This window comes from Musca vetustissima, unplaced genomic scaffold (genome assembly GCF_032173495.1).
Source record: "Musca vetustissima isolate MV318-11 ecotype Yass unplaced genomic scaffold, APGP_CSIRO_Mvet_v1 utg12511, whole genome shotgun sequence".
In the NCBI taxonomy this organism is placed as follows: Eukaryota; Metazoa; Arthropoda; class Insecta; order Diptera; family Muscidae; genus Musca; species Musca vetustissima.
The window spans coordinates 72,023-90,414 of record NW_026873946.1 but is presented as its reverse complement, the minus strand read 5'-3'; the positions used below and the strand labels follow the sequence as shown (position 1 = coordinate 90,414).

Here is an 18,392-nt window from a genome sequence, read left to right as displayed (position 1 = left end):
AAGTTTCGGTATTTTGACTTCAACCACATTTTCTGTAATTTAGTATTATGGATTCTCAATGGGTAGCAAATATTTCTACATTCTCACCAAGTTTCCGTCCGACCGAATTTAAAGACCTTTCTACTTGCTTATATTTAACATATTATTTTATTCATTCCTCCCCAATATATAAATACCAAATGCTCATACATACCTAAGTAACTTGTTCCGTTTGTTTTCACTGCTACAACTAGTAGGGTTATAGCTATTTGCAAAAATATATTGTGGTTGTTGTACTTGCTTTGCAATAAGAATAACAACAACAACGACGATGATGATAAACTACAGACTACAACTATGGTCAAATGTTGTTGGTGGTGGTGTTGTTGTCTGCATCTACAGCATATCGATGTTGGAAGTACCATTTCCGGTTGCTGTGCGCGTTGTTTTTGTTATTTGCTGATTTGTAACAATGGGTGGTGGACTGCCGCACCAAACAATCTGTGACGAAGAAAAGGAGGGATAATGGGAGAAGAAAAAAGTGGAAAACACATTAAAGTGAATATTTTTTAAATCTTTAAAATTTTGCTTCATGAAATTAAATATGTATGTATGTATATGTTTGCCATTAGCAAAACAAACAAATCCCCTTTGGTTGTGTTCGACTATGTGTGTATTTGTATGGGTTTAAATGTATGTGGGTGTTTGTTTTTGTTGGCTGTTTTGCATACCTTTCTAAAAGCCTTTCGGAAATTGTCCGACAAAAAGGCATACAGTATGGGGTTAATACATGAATTTGTATAGGCCAAGACATGTGCGATAATCTGTATGATTACGGTTGCATGCGACGTCCCATAAAGGTTGAAGGCCTTCAGCACCAAAATAACCTGAAAAGAAATTTGTGAGAAACAAATTGAATAAGCTTATATGCTAGAAAAAAGATTTATTTTTTGAGTGAGGTTTCGTTTTTTGTGCATTTATTTATTTTTAAATAAATAATGTTAAAATAATCGAGCCTAAGCTGGGTCATCATGCCCGGCTACCATCCATCCATTAATATTTATTCAGATTATTCAGCAGAGAAGAGAGCAATAGAGCAGAGTGGGGAAAATAAAAAAGCTATGCCCATAAATTATTCATTTAAAATCTGGTTGCTGGTTTTTTTGGTTTTGCATTAGCTTGACGTGATTATTTTGATTTGGTCTTAAGGTCTTTTTTTTACGTTCTGCTGTACTTGCCGTTCACATTGTCCATCCATTACAACTTATTAAAATCCAATTATGATTGTATTTTTACCAATGTGTTTTGGGGAGGAGGTTTGAAAAAAAGTCTCGAAGTAAAATTTGTTGGGCAAGTAGAACACAAGAATATTGAGAATTATGAGGTAGTGTTATAAAAATAAAATTGTAGAATTGGTCTTGGTTATACGTATCTGGATTTATAGATTTTGCAACATATAGATTTTGCAACACTTGTACAATTTGTAAAATTAGTAGTGATTCTGGTATGATTGCGTATGATAGGCATACAACAGGTCTGTAACAATCATACGCAACCCATGCGTCAGTACTTCAGTGACATTTTTGTTGGTCTCGGGAAGTTTGCTAATTTTTTGAATTTAATATACGATTATTTGAAATCCGTTGTATGAGGCTATGCCTAAAGGGGGACCAATATTGATTACATAGTGTAGTAAGTAGTGAATATTTGGAGATATGATTATATGAGGGCTATGTATATGCCAATTTTGAACCCACTATATTAATTGTTTATATCAATTCTTTCCTTCATATATATTGTGGAGATGCCTAAATGTCTGCCGATATATTTCTTTATTGTCATGTTTGAGTTTTTTATCACAATATCTTTAGAAGGTGGAAAGCTTACAACAGATAGCTAAAACGTATTTGTAGGGTAAAAATTTACTATTTCCCGTAACGACTACCCAACCACAATACACGAAACAAATCTGTTAACTATTTTAATATAAAAAAGGGGGTTATATGGGTACTACCCCTAAAAAGGGGTGAATATGATTTATTTTTGGTGGGGAGATTTGCTAACATATACGACTACAAAATACCAATTTTCAGCGAATTCGGTTGAAAAACGCGCTCAAGAACCTCAAAATGTCGAAAATTGGGGGTACCCTTATATGGTGGCTACCCGAAAAAATTTACCTATATTTATAAGTTTTTGTGGAGAGATTTGCTACCCAATAAGAACTCAAATTACTAAATTACAGCCAATTCGGTGAAAAAATCCGGTCAAAACCCCCCAAAAACTGGAAATTGGGAGGTACCCTTATATGGGGGCTACCAGAAAAAGTGGACCTATATTTATAATTTTTAGTGGGACAATTTTGTACCCAATAAGAACCCAAGGTACCAAATTTCAGTGAATTCGGTTGAAAACCTCGCTCAAGAACCCTTAAATACCCAAAATTGGGGGTACCCTTATATGGGGACTACCCGAAAAAATTGACCTATATTTATAAGTTTTTGTGGAGAGATGTGCTACCCAATAAGAACTCACTGTACCATATTTCAGCGAATTCGGTTGAAATCCGCGCTCAAGAACCCTAAAATACCGAAAATTGGGGGGTACCCTTATGTGGGAGCTATGCCTAAACGTGGACCGATATAGCCCATCATCGAACTTGACCTGCCTGCAAACAAAAGACGACTCTGTGCAAAATTTTAGCGTTCTATCTCAATTCGTTTAGACGCTAGAGTGATTACAACAGACACACGGACATTCTTAGATCGTCATAGAATTTTACGCTGATCAATAATATATATACTTTATAGGGTCGGTCTAACACACCGAAACTCGGCGTCGAAAAGCTGCAAACACAACAGGTAACAGAAGTCTACTCCGCTCAACTTGACAAAAGCACCCCTTGTCCCGATAATAGTATAGAAACCTGGTGACAGATACTAATAGCGTGTTAAGGATCTGGAACTAGAATTTTGAAAAGCTTTTGGTATCAAATAGTAGCGGTGAAGGTGTCCCAGAACCAATAACGCATGACGGTATAGAGTGTATACCACCTAGCTAAGATGAGGTCAGAATAGCAATCAATCGACTGAATATGCTTGTAAGGGGCATGCACCAGCTGATTAGTACAATTTGGCTAGGTTCCAATGATTTGAGGTTCCGTGCATAAAAAAGGAGTTTCCTTCCCATCGCATATAGGGTGATATCTAGCGTATTGTGTGGACGACTGAAGCCAATGGTCAATGGCATTATTGGACCATACCAATGCGGCTTCAGACCTGTCAAATCCCGCATTGATCACATTTTCACTCTGCGCCTAATTCTGGAAAAGACCCAGGAAAAAAAACACATCGACACATTACACCTATTCGTCGACTATAAATGCGCATTCGACAGCCCTATCCGTTCAAATAACTATGAAGCCATGTCGGCATTTCCGTTCAAATAACTATGAAGCCATGTCGGCATTTCTGCAAAATTAATACGGCTATGCAGGGTAACTTTTAGAGGCACAAGATCAGCAGTTGTAGTCGGAAAGGACCTCTCGGAGCCCTGCAATACCAAACATGGATTCAGACAAGGTGATCGTTTGTTGTGTGATGAACATCAAACATTGTGAGCGGTAACTGTCACCTTTGAATAACTTGAGAAGGAGTCTGCCAAAGTGGGTCTGACAGTAAACGGGAAGTTAAAGCTGATGGTGTCAACGCGCAATACGTCCCGTAGACTCGGACCAACAGCTTCGAGGTAGTCAAAGATTTTATATGCCTTTGTACCGCCATAAATAAAATTAATGGCATCAGTTTTGAAATTCGGAGAAGGATAGTGTTGGCCAACAGATGCTACTGCAACTGAGCAGACCAAACTAACACTCTACAAAACGCTGATAATACCCGTGTTTTTATATGGATCTGAAGCATGGGTACTTATGCAAGCAGATGAGGCAGTTGTTGTAGTGTTAGAGAGAAAAATTCTCCAAAAGATCTACTGAGCGTATCGAACTGCAGCGACTACGTTGGCTACGCCTTGTTGTGAGAATGGATGAAGATGCCCAAGCTCAAAAAGCATATAAAAGCGAACCAAATGATGATTTACGCAGAAGGGGAAGGCCTCGAATTAGATGGAAAGATCAAGTGGAAGATAACATTGCCGAACATGGCCTTTTAAACTGGAAAAGATGCGTAAAAGCCCCTGGAAATCTTTTTTAACTTGGCTTATGGAGCAACCGTTCTGTTACAAAAAACTACACCTAAAGTCCTTGAATTTCTTTTAAAACCCTACGCCTAAGTCCTTGAATTTCTTCTTTAAAAAACTACGCCTAAAGTCCTTGAATTTCTTCTTTAAAAAACTACGCCTAAAGTCCTTGAATTTCTTCTTTAAAAAACTACGCCTAAAGTCCTTGAATTTCTTCTTTAAAAAACTACGCCTAAAGTCCTTGAATTTCTTCTTTAAAAAACTACGCCTAAAGTCCTTGAATTTCTTCTTTAAAAAACTACGCCTAAAGTCCTTGAATTTCTTTTAAAACCCTACGCCTAAGTCCTTGAATTTCTTCTTTAAAAAACTACGCCTAAGTCCTTGAATTTCTTCTTAAACAACTACGCCTAAAGTCCTTCAATTTCTTCTTAAAAAACTACGCCTAAAGTCCTTGAATTTCTTTTTAAAAAAACTACGCCTACGCCTTATAAAAAAGGTACGCCAAAAGTCCTTGAATTTCTTCTTTAAAAAAACTACGCCTAAAGTCCTTTAAGTTCTTGTTTAAAAAACTTCGCCTAAAGTCCTTGAATTTCTTCTTTAAAAAACTACGCCTAAAGTCCTTGAATTTCTTTTTTAAAAAAGCTACGCCTAAAGTCCTTGAAGTTCTTGTTTAAAAAACTGCGCCCGTGAAGTTTTAGGAATTCCTGGTTTGAAGCATAGCACTGCCCATAATCTATTATCGTTTATATTTGATAATGATTATTTAACTTTTCCCCCCATCCTTACTTATCACCCTCTCTACAGTTTGACCCATATGCCCACACAAATTATTCATCATATGTTTCCTTTCACAGAAATTTCAACAAATTATTTCGAATGTTTTCAAACATTTACACCCAAGGTATTCCATGGAAATAAAAAACAATTGTAATTGTGTGTGCAACGCCTCGGAAACACTCCCTCAGCTTACATGTTTGGTAATTTCATGGCCTGTTGTTTATAATCATTAGGTTTAAGGATATAATTCCATTATTGACGTTGTTGGGCTTGTTATTATTTCGTATAGAATTTTTGTAGGTGTTCTACTTTGGCATAATGCCGCCCGCCCATGGTGGAATACAAATAATCCTCATTTGAAGTGGAAATGCCAATGTTGCGGTTCCATGCAACATGGATAAGTTGAGGTGTGTGTGCATGAACGTTCGCTGTTCCTTCCTTCTTTGCATTTTCATTTCCTTTGAAAATGAATTAATTTTAAGTATCCCGTGGGAGCTTAAAAACCACACCACACCTTTTCACCTGAGCCAGAAGATGTATGCAAAGAACATTGAAAGTTTTCCATTTGCGATGATGTTTTATGAAAATTGTTTTGTTGTTGGTATTCCTGTTCGTGTTGCTTTTTACTATGACTTCAAATTCCAGTTATTTTTTTTTCTTCACCATGCTTTTCAACATTGAAATGTGACAGCTGCCTGCCTCCATTGCTCCTTCGGGAAAATTGAGGTGACAAGTTTTCCGTTGTATTTCCAGGATAGATTGCAGTGACATTAAGTGGGGTGATGTCAGGTGGCGGTGTGGTATTTAAGTTTAACACATAAAAGTGTGACAATTAACAAGGTTCGCTGAGTTGAGTGGTGGGGGAAGGTCGGGGTAGCCGGTAAAGTGTTTTGTATATTCAATGACATTTTACACCGACTGTTCTATGACGCAAATTATGTGGCAATTGTTGCTCTCAATCATGGCTTGACATTAATGAAAATCGCTTTTTTGCCCTTTTCAACGCCACCGTCACCTCCTCATCGTCGTCAACAAGCGTTGACATTCAAATGAATCGCATTAATGATGCTTGGCATTCAATAATGAGATTATTAAATGATTTCTATGATTGAAACATTTGTATAGAGGAAATTGCAATACATATACACACAGAGGCAGGCACTCAGACACACACATTATTGGATGCTGTGGTATAGACGCATTGACGTAGTTAGGATATTTTGTGACATCATGGTTGTAGAAGCAGTAATTTGTTAGTGCTGTATTGGATTAAATTTCTCTTGAGAAAAGCTGGGTACGCCCATGTTCAGAGAATTGATATCTAGTGGTTAGGACCAGGTGGGTGTTATGTTTGTCTTGAGGTATTTTATTGTTTAATTATTTACAAATATTCTGCAGGCAAATAATTTTACACAAGTTACAGCAAAGATAATTGAATTATTCATTACGAACTGTGTGTGAACTGGGGCACGTGTAAACCGTTGTAATATTTAGATAAAATACATTTCTTCCTAATAATCCATGACGTTTTCATTAAAAATACCATTGAATTGACTTCAAAGCAAATCTTTGAAAAACTACGCCTGAAGACCTTGAATTTCAGCTTTAAAAAACTACACATGAAGATCTTGAATTTCTGCTTTAAAAAACAACGCCTGAAGACCTTGAATTTCTGCTTTAAAAAACTACGCCTGAAGACCTTGAATTTCTGCTTTAAAAAACTACGCCTGAAGACCTTGAATTTCTGCTTTAAAAAACTACACATGAAGATCTTGAAATTCTTCTTTAAAAAACTACGCCTGAAGATCTTGAAATTCTTCTTTAAAAAACTACGCCTAAAGATCTTGAAATTCTGCTTTAAAAAAACTACGCCTGAAGACCTTGAATTTCTGCTTTAAGAAGATATTGAAAATCTACTTCAAAAAAAAAAAAAACTACCTTGAAATTCTTCTTTTAAAAACTAAGCCGGAACACCTTGAATTTCTGATTTAAAAAACTACGCCTGAAGACCTTGAAATTCTTCTTTAAAAAAACTATGCGGGAAAACCATGAAATTCTTGCTTAAAAACTTTCTCTTATTGACTTGAAGTTCATTTTAAAGGGTTCTGGAACTTCTGCTTAGGGTTCTAGAAGTTCTGCTTAAAAAAAAACTATTATATTGTTTCTTGAAGTTATACTTTATGCTTAAAGCCCTTACTTACTTACTTACACTAAATGAACTTGGAGTGGTATTTAAAATATTAACCCTATAGGCCCTGATGTTCCACTTAAAAATTTTCTTGAAGATCCAGAAGTTCCTCATAAAAAATCAGCTATAAATTGTTTTACTAAGGGTCCTTTAAGTACTACATAAAAATACTAAGTTTGCTGTACTTGAACTTTTAAAAATTACGTATGGCCTTCTTCGTCCATCCATTCAGGTAATATATGGAGTTTTCTACAGATAGGTGGCCTGCGTCCAGAAGACTTCATAGAGTATTTCTACAATTCTTCTGTAGATAGAAAACATCCTACAGGTTTCTAGGCAACCATCACAAGGTATTCTATACATACAAGGTCCAAAGACATACTAGAGCTAGCTATTCTACAGAAAGAAACCCATTTACAGGTCTTCTACAGTTTGAATTTTCTTTAGATTGAAACCCGTCTACAGGTCTTCTACAGATAGAAAATCTCTTACAGATCACCTATAAATACTTCCTGCATGTCTTCTATAGATATAATACCTTATACAGGTCTTCCATAGATAAAAAACTCATACAGGTTTTCCATACATAGAAGGTCTCATAAAGGTTTTCTATACATCGGAGGCCTGCTGCAGGTCTTCTACAATTAGAAAACCTCTTGTTGGCGTTATATAGATAGATTACCTTCTAAAGGCCTTCTATAAATAGAAGAATCCTATAGATTATCTGCAGATAGAAGAAGGCCCGTAGGAAACCTTCTTCAGACATAACACCTTCAATATGTCCCCTATCGATGGAATACCTCCCTCCAGGAAAAAAAACATGACTTTTAATAAAATGCCCACACGGCTTCTATAAATATAAATCATTTAATTGGTCTTATATAGAAGATAGCCCCTTACGAGGTCTGATCTAAAAGTAACTGATATTATCAAATTTCGAGAATGCGTAGGACAATAATAATGGTGTTTGTGGCGTATGGGTAGTCTGCTATGAGCAAAACACAAGTTCAATTGTGGTATAACGGGGTTAAGGAACTCTGAGAAGATATCGATGACGCTGCTTGTCCTAGTCTCTGGAACATCTCAACAAGCAATGAAAATATTGAAGCAGTGAAGAACATTATGATGGATAATCTTCGAATCACTTTCAGAGAAGTTACTGAACACATTGGCTAACGTTCGGCTCAAGTCGTGCTGTTAAAGACGAAGTAGAAATGAAACGTGTGGCAGCGGGTATCGTTCTAAAAATTTTTTATTCTGTCAAATATAATGGGTTTTTTACTGTTTTCACGACCAAACCCCGTCATTATAGTCACCATATCGTACGATAAATAAAGAATAACACCTTGGAGTTATGCGCCTTTGTGGTAAAAACAATCATGAATTTTGCATAACAAAAACCGCCATTATGCCTCAACCATCGTAAATACCGAACATGGCCCCGAATAACTTTATCTTCTTCCCAAAAAGATAGACATCGATGAATGGAAAGCGTTATGCACCGATTGAGTAGATAAAGGGAAAAATCGAAACTAAAGCTGTTGACTATACCAAAAACACGGGCCATCATTCCAGTCCACATCAATAAAATAATAATTCTGCAATATATTTTTTGAAATCCCCGTCCCTTGTTTGATTATTAAATATTTAATTTATTTGTTGTTTTTCTTTGGTTAATATCATTCAATAACAAGGCTATCATATTTCGCATGGCTTTTTTTTTGTAAAGTTGAGAAGAAAAAACAACAACAACAGGCTTCACATAATTTATTAACAACATAAATAACCGTTTCAACGACACATTTTTATTGTTCAACCTCCTCACACCCTACCGAATCCATCAATTATTTTTCGCATCCTCTTGGAAAATATTGCTTCTTTAGCAAAGGTTTTTTTCTGCTCGTCTTTTTCGTGTCCATGAAATATTTATGAGAATGCCTTGACAGAATTGTAGAAGAAGATGAAACGGAAAAAAGGAATGAGGTAAACATATATGAAAGAGAAGGACACATAAAAATTGACATGGGGATTTTAACCTCGTATAAATCCTAGGTAATGTTATTTCAGGTGCCAGCTTGCTCGTTTGCTTGGGTGCGTATGATTAATATGTATGAATTAATAATAATACGTATACGACAGTTGGTACGTTAATGACATTGGGGTTTTTATTATTTTATGCTTTGTGTTAATAAGATAAAGTTGTGGGTTTTATTTCTTTTTAACGTTATTTTTCGATTGGATTTTGGCGAAGGAAAAGGAAAACAAATGATAATAATATTGAAGGATATTTTTTTTAAATAAATTCTACCCATACGTGTTTGAAGGAAGATCGTGAATTTTAAGGTAAGTATCTGGCCATCTATATATTTCAGAACTTTGTTATTTATCCTTATACACACTATGTTTTAAATTTGCAAACCACATTTTGGTAATTAAAATTTTCTCAAATTCCCCTAAAACCATTTGCAAATTTTTATGTGTCGAATTACCACACCAAAAAATCGTTCTAAAAGCAAAAAACCACATACCAGCCTATAGCAATAAACAAAATAAAATCAAAATGAACATTTATTAACAATGTGTTAACAAATATTTATTATTTACAATTAATATTGAATATTTAATAGTTCAATATCAACACCACACAAAAAAGTTTGCACATGCCAACCTTCGCATGGCCACAGATGGGTCTGTTTTTGTTTTACTGAAATAAAACCGCATAAATTAAATATGTGTGGTCAATGGAAGGATATAGCAAATAAGCAGGATTAAGGATGAGTAGAAAATGAAAAAAAATCATTCATTGTCCTAAAAGTGGCCATTTTGTCTATTTGCGGTTTATTGCCAGACTGTAAAATTTGCATATTTTATTTTGGCTAGCCTTAAAAGTTTTATTTTTCTTTTTCTTGGCTAATATATTTTTAATGAATTTATTTCTTAGTAAATACAAATGATCACAATAGCCCAGAATAATAGGCAAAAAGACAGATTATTTTTAACATTTTTCACATGTAATGGGTATTTTGTTTTAATAAATGCAGACATTGTGGTAAGAAATGTTTTACAATATATGCAAGGACAATTGTGTCCTTGTGGCTAAAGACAAACTTAAGTAACATTTATATCAACTTTAGGCCTTTGTGGATATAAATATAAATTAATGTATATTTTTTGTGTTTTCTGAATGTTATCTGGTCAGAATAATATCCTTAAGATCCTCGGAATTAAGAAAATGATTTTATATAATGTTCGAATCGCTATCAGAGAAATTACTAAGGATAAGAAAGAAACGTGCATCAGCGAACATTGTAAAATTTTGAAAAAAAAATTGAAAAATTGTAAAATTTTGAATTCGGTTAAATGTGAAGGATTTCTTATTGATTTTAAGTCTTCACCGCGAAGCATCATTAATTCCAGCCATATGATCCTACGATCAATAAGGACTACTACCTCGAAGTTATAGGCATTTGCACGAAGTTGTTCGTCATTGTGGTAGAACCCATCATGGAGTTCTGAGTTTTTGTTCTGTCTAAAAAACTACGCATAAGAACCTTGAAGTTCTGTCTAAAAAACTACGCATAAAGACCTTGAAGTTCTGTCTAAACAAAATACCTAAAAAATACCTGAAGTTCTGTCTAAAAAGAACTAAGGTCATTAAAATTCTGCCTAAAAAAACTACGCTTAAGGACCTTGCAGCTCTATTAAAAAAACTACGCTTAAGGACCTTGCAGTTCTATTAAAAAAACTACGCTTAAGGACCTTGCAGTTCTATTAAAAAAACTACGCTTAAGGACCTTGAAGTTCTATTAAAAAAACTACGCTTAAGGACCTTGCAGTTCTATTAAAAAAACTACGCTTAAGGACCTTGCAGTTCTATTAAAAAAACTACGCTTAAGGACCTTGCAGTTCTATTAAAAAACTACGCTTAAGGACCTTGCAGTTCTATTAAAAAAACTACGCTTAAGGACCTTGCAGTTCTATTAAAAAAACTACGCTTAAGGACCTTGCAGTTCTATTAAAAAACTACGCTTAAGGACCTTGCAGTTCTATTAAAAAACTATGCTTAAGGACCTTGCAGTTCTATTAAAAAACTACGCTTAAGGACCTTGCAGTTCTATTAAAAAAACTACGCTTAAGGACCTTGCAGTTCTATTAAAAAAACTACGCTTAAGGACCTTGCAGTTCTATTAAAAACTACGCTTAAGGACCTTGCAGTTCTATTAAAAAAACTACGCTTAAGGACCTTGCAGTTCTATTAAAAAAACTACGCTTAAGGTCCTTGCAGTTCTATTAAAAAACTACGCTTAAGGACCTTGCAGTTCTATTAAAAAAACTACGCTTAAGGACCTCGAAGTTCTATTAAAAAAACTACGCTTAAGGACCTTGCAGTTCTATTAAAAAACTACGCTTAAGGACCTTGCAGTTCTATTAAAAAACTACGCTTAAGGACCTTGAAGTTCATTATTAAAACTACGCATAAGGACCTTGAAGATCTGTCTAAATAAACTATGCTTAAGGACCTTCAAGTTTGGCCTAAAAAACTAAGCATAAGAACTTTGCAAAACTACACATAAGGAACATGAAATGCTGTCTTAAAAACTACGCTCAAGGACCTTGAAGTTCTGTCTAAAAAACTACGCTTAAGGACCTTGAAGTCTAAAAAACCTACGCATAAGGAGGAAGTTCTGTCTAAAAACCCTAGGATGTTCTGTCTAAAAAAACTGCATTTAAGGACATTGAAGTTATGTTAGAAAACTATGCTTTAAACCTTGAAGTTGTCACTAAAAAACTACGCTTAATTACCTTCAAGTTCTGTCTAAAAAAACTACGTTTAAGGGCCTTCAAGTTCTGTCTAAAAAACCTACGCTTAAGGTCCTTGAAGTTCTTTATAAACACCTACGCTTAAGGATCATGAAGTTCTCTTTAAACAAAATACCCTTCAAGGTCCTTAAATTTTGTCTAAAAAATAGACCTAAGAACTTTGGAGTTCTGTCTAAAAGAACTACACTTAAGAACGTTAATGTTTTGTCGAAAAGAACTACGCTTAAGAATCTAAAGTTCTGTCTAAAAAACATAGCTTAAATCTATGCCGATTTCAACGGAACTTGGCAGAGATTAATTAATATTAACTTCAGTACATTGTACAAAATTGTGAGCCAATCTGACAAACTTTAGGTCTTTAGTGCACCGTTTACATAAAATCGGACGAAAACATATATGGGAGTTATATGTAAATCTGTATCGATTTTCACGAAACTTAGCACACACCATTCTAGACTAAATTCAGTATGCTTTGCTAAATTTGTTGCAAATCGAAAGACTTTGGCGCACAATTTAACTTAAATCGGACGAAAACATATATGGAAGCTATATGTAAATCTGAACCGATTTTCACGAAACTTAGCACACATCATTCTAGACCTAATTCACTACGCTATGCCAAATTTCGTGCAAATCGATTGATATATAGGGACTTTGGTGCACCAATTGCATTAAAGCGGACGAAATTATATGTGGGAGCTATATCTAAATCGGAGCCGATATTTTATAATGTCAACAGGGTTCATCTTTGGGCTAAATAAATGAGCTATGCCAAATTTCATCCAATCCGGATCATAAATGTGATCTGTTTTCAATTTAACATGAACAGAGATACATAAATCGACTCGCATATTCTAAAAAGGAACCATGTGTCTATCTCGTTTCCTTTTACCTGTTACAAACATATGCACAAAAACATAATACCCTGTATTTCAGTGTGGTGAAGGGAATAAGAAGGTTCAATATTTTGGCCTAGTCATACTCCTCCTTGTTTGCTATTTATACTTCAAATTCTATTCATAGCCGGTGTACATTTCTATTCCATTTCCGTTGATAATTATAGCTATTTGTTCTGAGCATTAATTCTATGTAATAATGTTTTTTTAATTCCGGTAACCTGAGAACATTAATTAAATTCAAATCACTTCCTTTACAACCCAGTTCGGGTGTATTCGCCCCCGCCTAATATTATTTTCTGGTACATCAAAAATGTTAAATTTAAAATTTTTACTTCCAACCACCCCCTAATACGTCTACACCCATTGCGACCTTCAACCCAATGTCTGTGTACAAAAATTCCAATGAAATTGTGCTTATTGTTGCAATGTTAGTAATTTTGAACGAATAATAATAAGGTTCTTTGTGTATCCTTCAATTGCACAATCAAAGTTTCAAATTATAAGCAAAAGTTCTAAGCATGTAATTATAAATTCCACTTCACTCATCAGACCCTTCCCTGCCTCTCAACACCTCACTCCTCAACGTCCTGCAACTCAACAAGTAACAATATTTCTGCCGTATATCTGAACATGGTCAGAGTTGCACTATTCACTTCAATTTCCAATTAGGCTAATCTTCTGAATAACATATGTATGCAAGTGTGTGTGGGTGTGTAAAATACACAAATATATACATACATTTATACCATTGCAATATGCATATGTATGCGTGTGTATGTGTGTGTTCAAGGGAAATTCAAAAGTGTGGAAAGTAAACAAATTGCATATCCTGAATATCCTTGTTTTGTAACTGTGTGCGTGAGTGTGTGTGTGTAGTTTGTGTTTCATTTCCAGGAAATTCATAATTTCCCCAACAACACCGACAGAAACTGCTGAATCAGAAGCATCAAAACCTCGACATATTTCCTTGACAGTGTTGGTGGAAACACATTTATTTGTTTGTGCAACTACACATATACACACAAACACACTCTTCCACCCAGCCACAGACCTACAAACTTATGGTGGAAATTTTACTCATAAGCCAAATGCAAATTTCTCGTAAACATAACAACAACACTACGTGTATATCTCCGTTTCATGTGTCCTTTGTACCACATTATGTGGCATTTGCAACAATAGCTGTTGCAAGGTGGGCGCAATCGGTAAGAGTACGAGTAAGTATATCGAAATGAGTAAATTTCCATTCGCAACTACAATGACATGTCACCCTGCATAGCTCTGTGTTCTATTAGCGTGTGGAAATTGTGTGGAGCACTTCATCGGCGCATCCAACGCTGATCGAATTGGTTGCAATGGTTACGCCTGTTGCTCTGATTGTCAGTCGCCTGTGAAATGTAATTTCACCTTTCATTAGTCAGATTTGCTGCTGATTTTGCATTATGTTGCACACCGCGTAGGTGAGACAAAGTCATATATATGCATAAGTCATCCGTAGGTGGCGAAATGTAGGGAGAGAAGGACGAGAAAGGAATACAGAATAGAAAAATTATATTTGTGTAATGAACAGGAGTTGTTGAGGGACTTAATTAGGCGTTCTCTTTATTATTTTTAGAAATATTATTTTGTGCTGCCGATCGAAGGTAGTAGCGGTATACAAAAGCAGTAAGGAAAGAACCAAAGGCAGATTAGCCCGCCGGATTAGCGGAAAGGGCATAAAAAACAAATAAATAATATTTTACATGGAAATCGTGTATACTGTATAATTTGTTGTACTATAATTCCGAATTTCACTTCTATTCTTACATCTAATATAAAGTTTATTACCATTTAGTACCCTTCATACACATAAGCACAACTTTCCGAAATCTCTTTCCCATTTTACTAAATTTAGTAGCAGTTGATACCAAATTTTAGTGTTTCACCTTTCTCCGTTACCCAAATCCAAAGTGTTCAAAATTTAGTGCATTTAGTACTATTCGTACCCCTAAATTCGAATTTCTAAAGCTGTTTCCATAGCTAAATCCTATACTTCAACAGTAATCTAAATTCCATTCCATTTCCATTCTCTAACAGTAATCTTAATTCCTCCAAACTCCAGATTGTACCAAATTCAGTACTTTTCGTTCTCATAAGTACGAATTTAAAAAAAAAACTACCACAAACCTGCATTCAAACAGTAAAATTAAAGAATTCTACCTTTATATATTTATCGAAATAAAAATTGTACAAGATTTGGTACCATTCGGTATTTTTCGTACACATATTCCAGAATTATCTCAATCCTTCAAATTTAGTATTTTTCCTACCAATACGTACGAATTTCCAACACTACCTCATTAATGCACTTCAATAATAATTTGAAGTCCACATTTAAGGCTTCCAGCTCAATCCGTTCACTAAAATTGATCCAAATTTGTCCAAGTATTTCCAAAACTTCCTCAATTCTTCACTCCAACAGTAACATTAATCAAAAATTTCAAGATCCAGCCCTATCCGTTCACATATATCTAAATTGTACCATATTTAGTACCATTTTTAGTACTTTGCGTTTACTTTATAAGTTCGAATTCCAAACACAACCTAAATCACGTACTCTAATAGTAATGTTAATTCCGAATATAAGTTTCTCTATCTTAACTAAAATCTAAAATATCCATCTCAAATTTAAACAATGTATCAAATTTAGCACTAAATGTGATACAATTTAGTACAAAATATGGTACAAATTTACAATTTAGTACTAAATATGGTACAATTTAGTACTAAATATTGTACAATTTAGTACTAAATATAGTATGGTAAGTACGATTTAAAGGTCATTGACCCCGGATTAGGCCTAATCCGGATTAAAGATCATTGACCCGGGATTAAGGTTTAAACCGGATTAAAGGTCATTGACCACGGATTAAGGTCTAATCTGAGTTAACGGATTAAAGGTCATTGACCCCGGATTAAGGTTTAATCCGGATTAAAGATCATTGACCCCGGATTAAGATTTAATCCGGTTTAAAGGTTTAATCCGGATTAAAGGTCATTGACGCCGGATTAAGTATTAATCCGGTTTAAGGTCATTGACCCCGGATTAAGTATTAATCCGGTTTAAGGTCATTGACCCGGATTAAAGGTCATTTACCCCGGATTAAGGCCTAATCCGTGTTAACGGATTAAAGGTCATTGGCCCCGGATTAAGGTTGAATGCGGATTAAGTCTGAATCCGGATTAAGGCTTAATCCGGATTAAGAGCGTAATCCGGATTAAGAGCGTAATCCGGATTAAAGGTCATTGACCCCGGGTTAAGGTTTAATCCGGATTAAAGATCATTGACCCCGGATTAAGACTTAATCCGGTTTAAAGATTTAATCCGGATTAAAGGTCATTGACCCCGAATTAAGTATTAATCCGGTTTATGGTCATTGACCCCGGATTAAGGCCTAATCCGTGTTAACGGATTAAAGGTCATTGGCCCCAGATTAAGGTTTAATCCGGATTAAGTCTAAATCCGGATTAAGGCTTAATCCGGATTAAGGACGTAATCCGGATTAAAGGTCATTGACCCCGGATTAAGGCTTAATTCGGATTAAAGACTTAATCCGATTAAAGGTTTAATCCGGATTAAAGGTCATTGATCCCAGATTAAGGCTTAATCCGGATTAAAGGTCATTGACCCCGGATTAAAGGTCATTGACCCCGGATTAAAGGTCATTGACCCCGGATTAAAGGTCATTGACCCCGGATTAAAGGTCATTGACCCCGGATTAAGGTACCTCATTAAGCTTTAATCCGGATTAAGCCTTAATCCGGGGTCAATTACCCTTAACCCGGATTAAGCCTTAATCCGGGGTCAATGACCTTTAAATTCGTACTTATTGGTACAATAAGTACCATATTTACTAAAATCCGGATTAAGCCTTAATGTACAATTTAGTACTAAATTGTATCATATTTAGTACTAGATTGTACCATATTTAGTACTAAATTGTACATATTTGTGCTAAATTTGACACTATTTAGAATGGTACGAAATATTCTACAATTTAGATATATATGAACGGATAGGGCTGGATCGTGAAATTTTTGATTAATGTTACTGTTGGAGTGTAGAATTAAGGAAGTTTTGGAAAATCGATCTTACGTCTACGAAAAGTAATAAATGGTACTAAATTTGGTACAATTTGAAGGGTGGTGAACGGATAGAGCTGGAAACCTTCAATGTGGACTTAAGATTATTATTAAAGGCATGAATGAGTTTTTTTTTGGAAATTCCTATTGGTACGTACTAATTATGGTACAATCTTAATTTTGGGTATGAAAAATATACGATAGTATTAAATCCAGTACAAATTGGATTTCAATGAACAGATAGAGGTGAAATTCTTCAATTTGGACTTGCATTGCCGTTTGAAAGCATTATTGAGGTAGTTTTTTATATACGCACTTTTAAGTACGAAAAGTACTAAATTTGGTACAATCTGGAGTTTAGAAGAATTAAGATTACTTACTTAAGATTATAGTGTAAACCCGTTTTTGCTTATATCGTTGGTTTAAAGTATACTTCGCAACCTCAAACGCTGTACCATAATTCCACGTAACTGTTGGTAATGGTGGAGGGTACCAAAATTACCTTTTCACATGTTATCTTTAATTTAACCAACCATTTCATACCTCCCTCGTTAAAATAAGTCATTTTTTATTATCTTTAAGATTGATTGCATTTTTCACGGACAAATAAAGAACAAAAAAATGTATAGGTGCTGGTATTCCCAAATGCGAGGCAGCAACAGCAGTTGAGACTGTCAGCAGCTAGCAGGATATATTAAGGATATGTAATAGAAATTCCAGGCAATATAAGTAGTATGGAAATTGTTAAGCGTGTGTATGTCGTTGTTGGTGTAGAATTTTCCTTAACAATGTCATGAAAGAAAGCAAAAAATGCAAATTATCAAGACATTGTTTGAATGTGTTGTGGGTGGGTGCATTCAAAACCATTGAATATGGGAATGTGGAAAAGAATGGATGAATGCATACATAGAAGGAACAAATTCAGTTTGACGTACAACATGTAGGTTGGTGCATGTGCAGTTCATTTGTCATTTTACACAAAAATAAAACTACTCAAGTAGCTCTTCTGTAAGGTTGCTCTTAAGGTGGCGTGGCTACACAAAAGAGAATCTCATGATCGTCATTGTCAGGTTGTTGTTTGAAAGGCGGCTGTTGCTAAAGATAGCAATGTTAGTTCTAGTATCATTACGTTGCATATATGCATACGTATGATATATGAACGTAACGATATGTATGTATGTGTAAAAATATGGTAGGATAGATTTCTTTTAGCTCTTTCATCATTGCCTCTGTTATAATATCACCTCCCAAACACCTTTTCTGTCACCCTTTGTCTTTCTATCTCTCTCTCTTCTCTTTCTTCCTTCCAGTGTCAATATTTGATTTTCAAGTGTAATTCAATTTGGTATCCCGTAATGTCATTCAATTGAATGCCAACTATTCACGTTGCAACAGAGCCTTACAATTGTGCA

The 18,392-nt window shown here is 35.1% G+C and overlaps 1 protein-coding gene across 1 annotated transcript in view; it reads right to left on the bottom strand.

Moving 5' to 3' along the window:
- Positions 1-360: 360 nt before the first annotated feature.
- The window catches only part of LOC133329233 (allatostatin-A receptor-like), a 33,243-nt gene continuing 15,211 nt past the window's right edge, over positions 361-18,392 (bottom strand). The window contains exons 5-6 of the mRNA XM_061537730.1: positions 711-866; positions 361-480 (exon numbers count right to left, since the gene is read on the bottom strand). Coding sequence (XP_061393714.1) covers positions 376-480; positions 711-866 — 261 coding nt within the window. The 3' untranslated portion in view covers positions 361-375. The remainder of the gene's footprint in view (positions 481-710; positions 867-18,392) is intronic.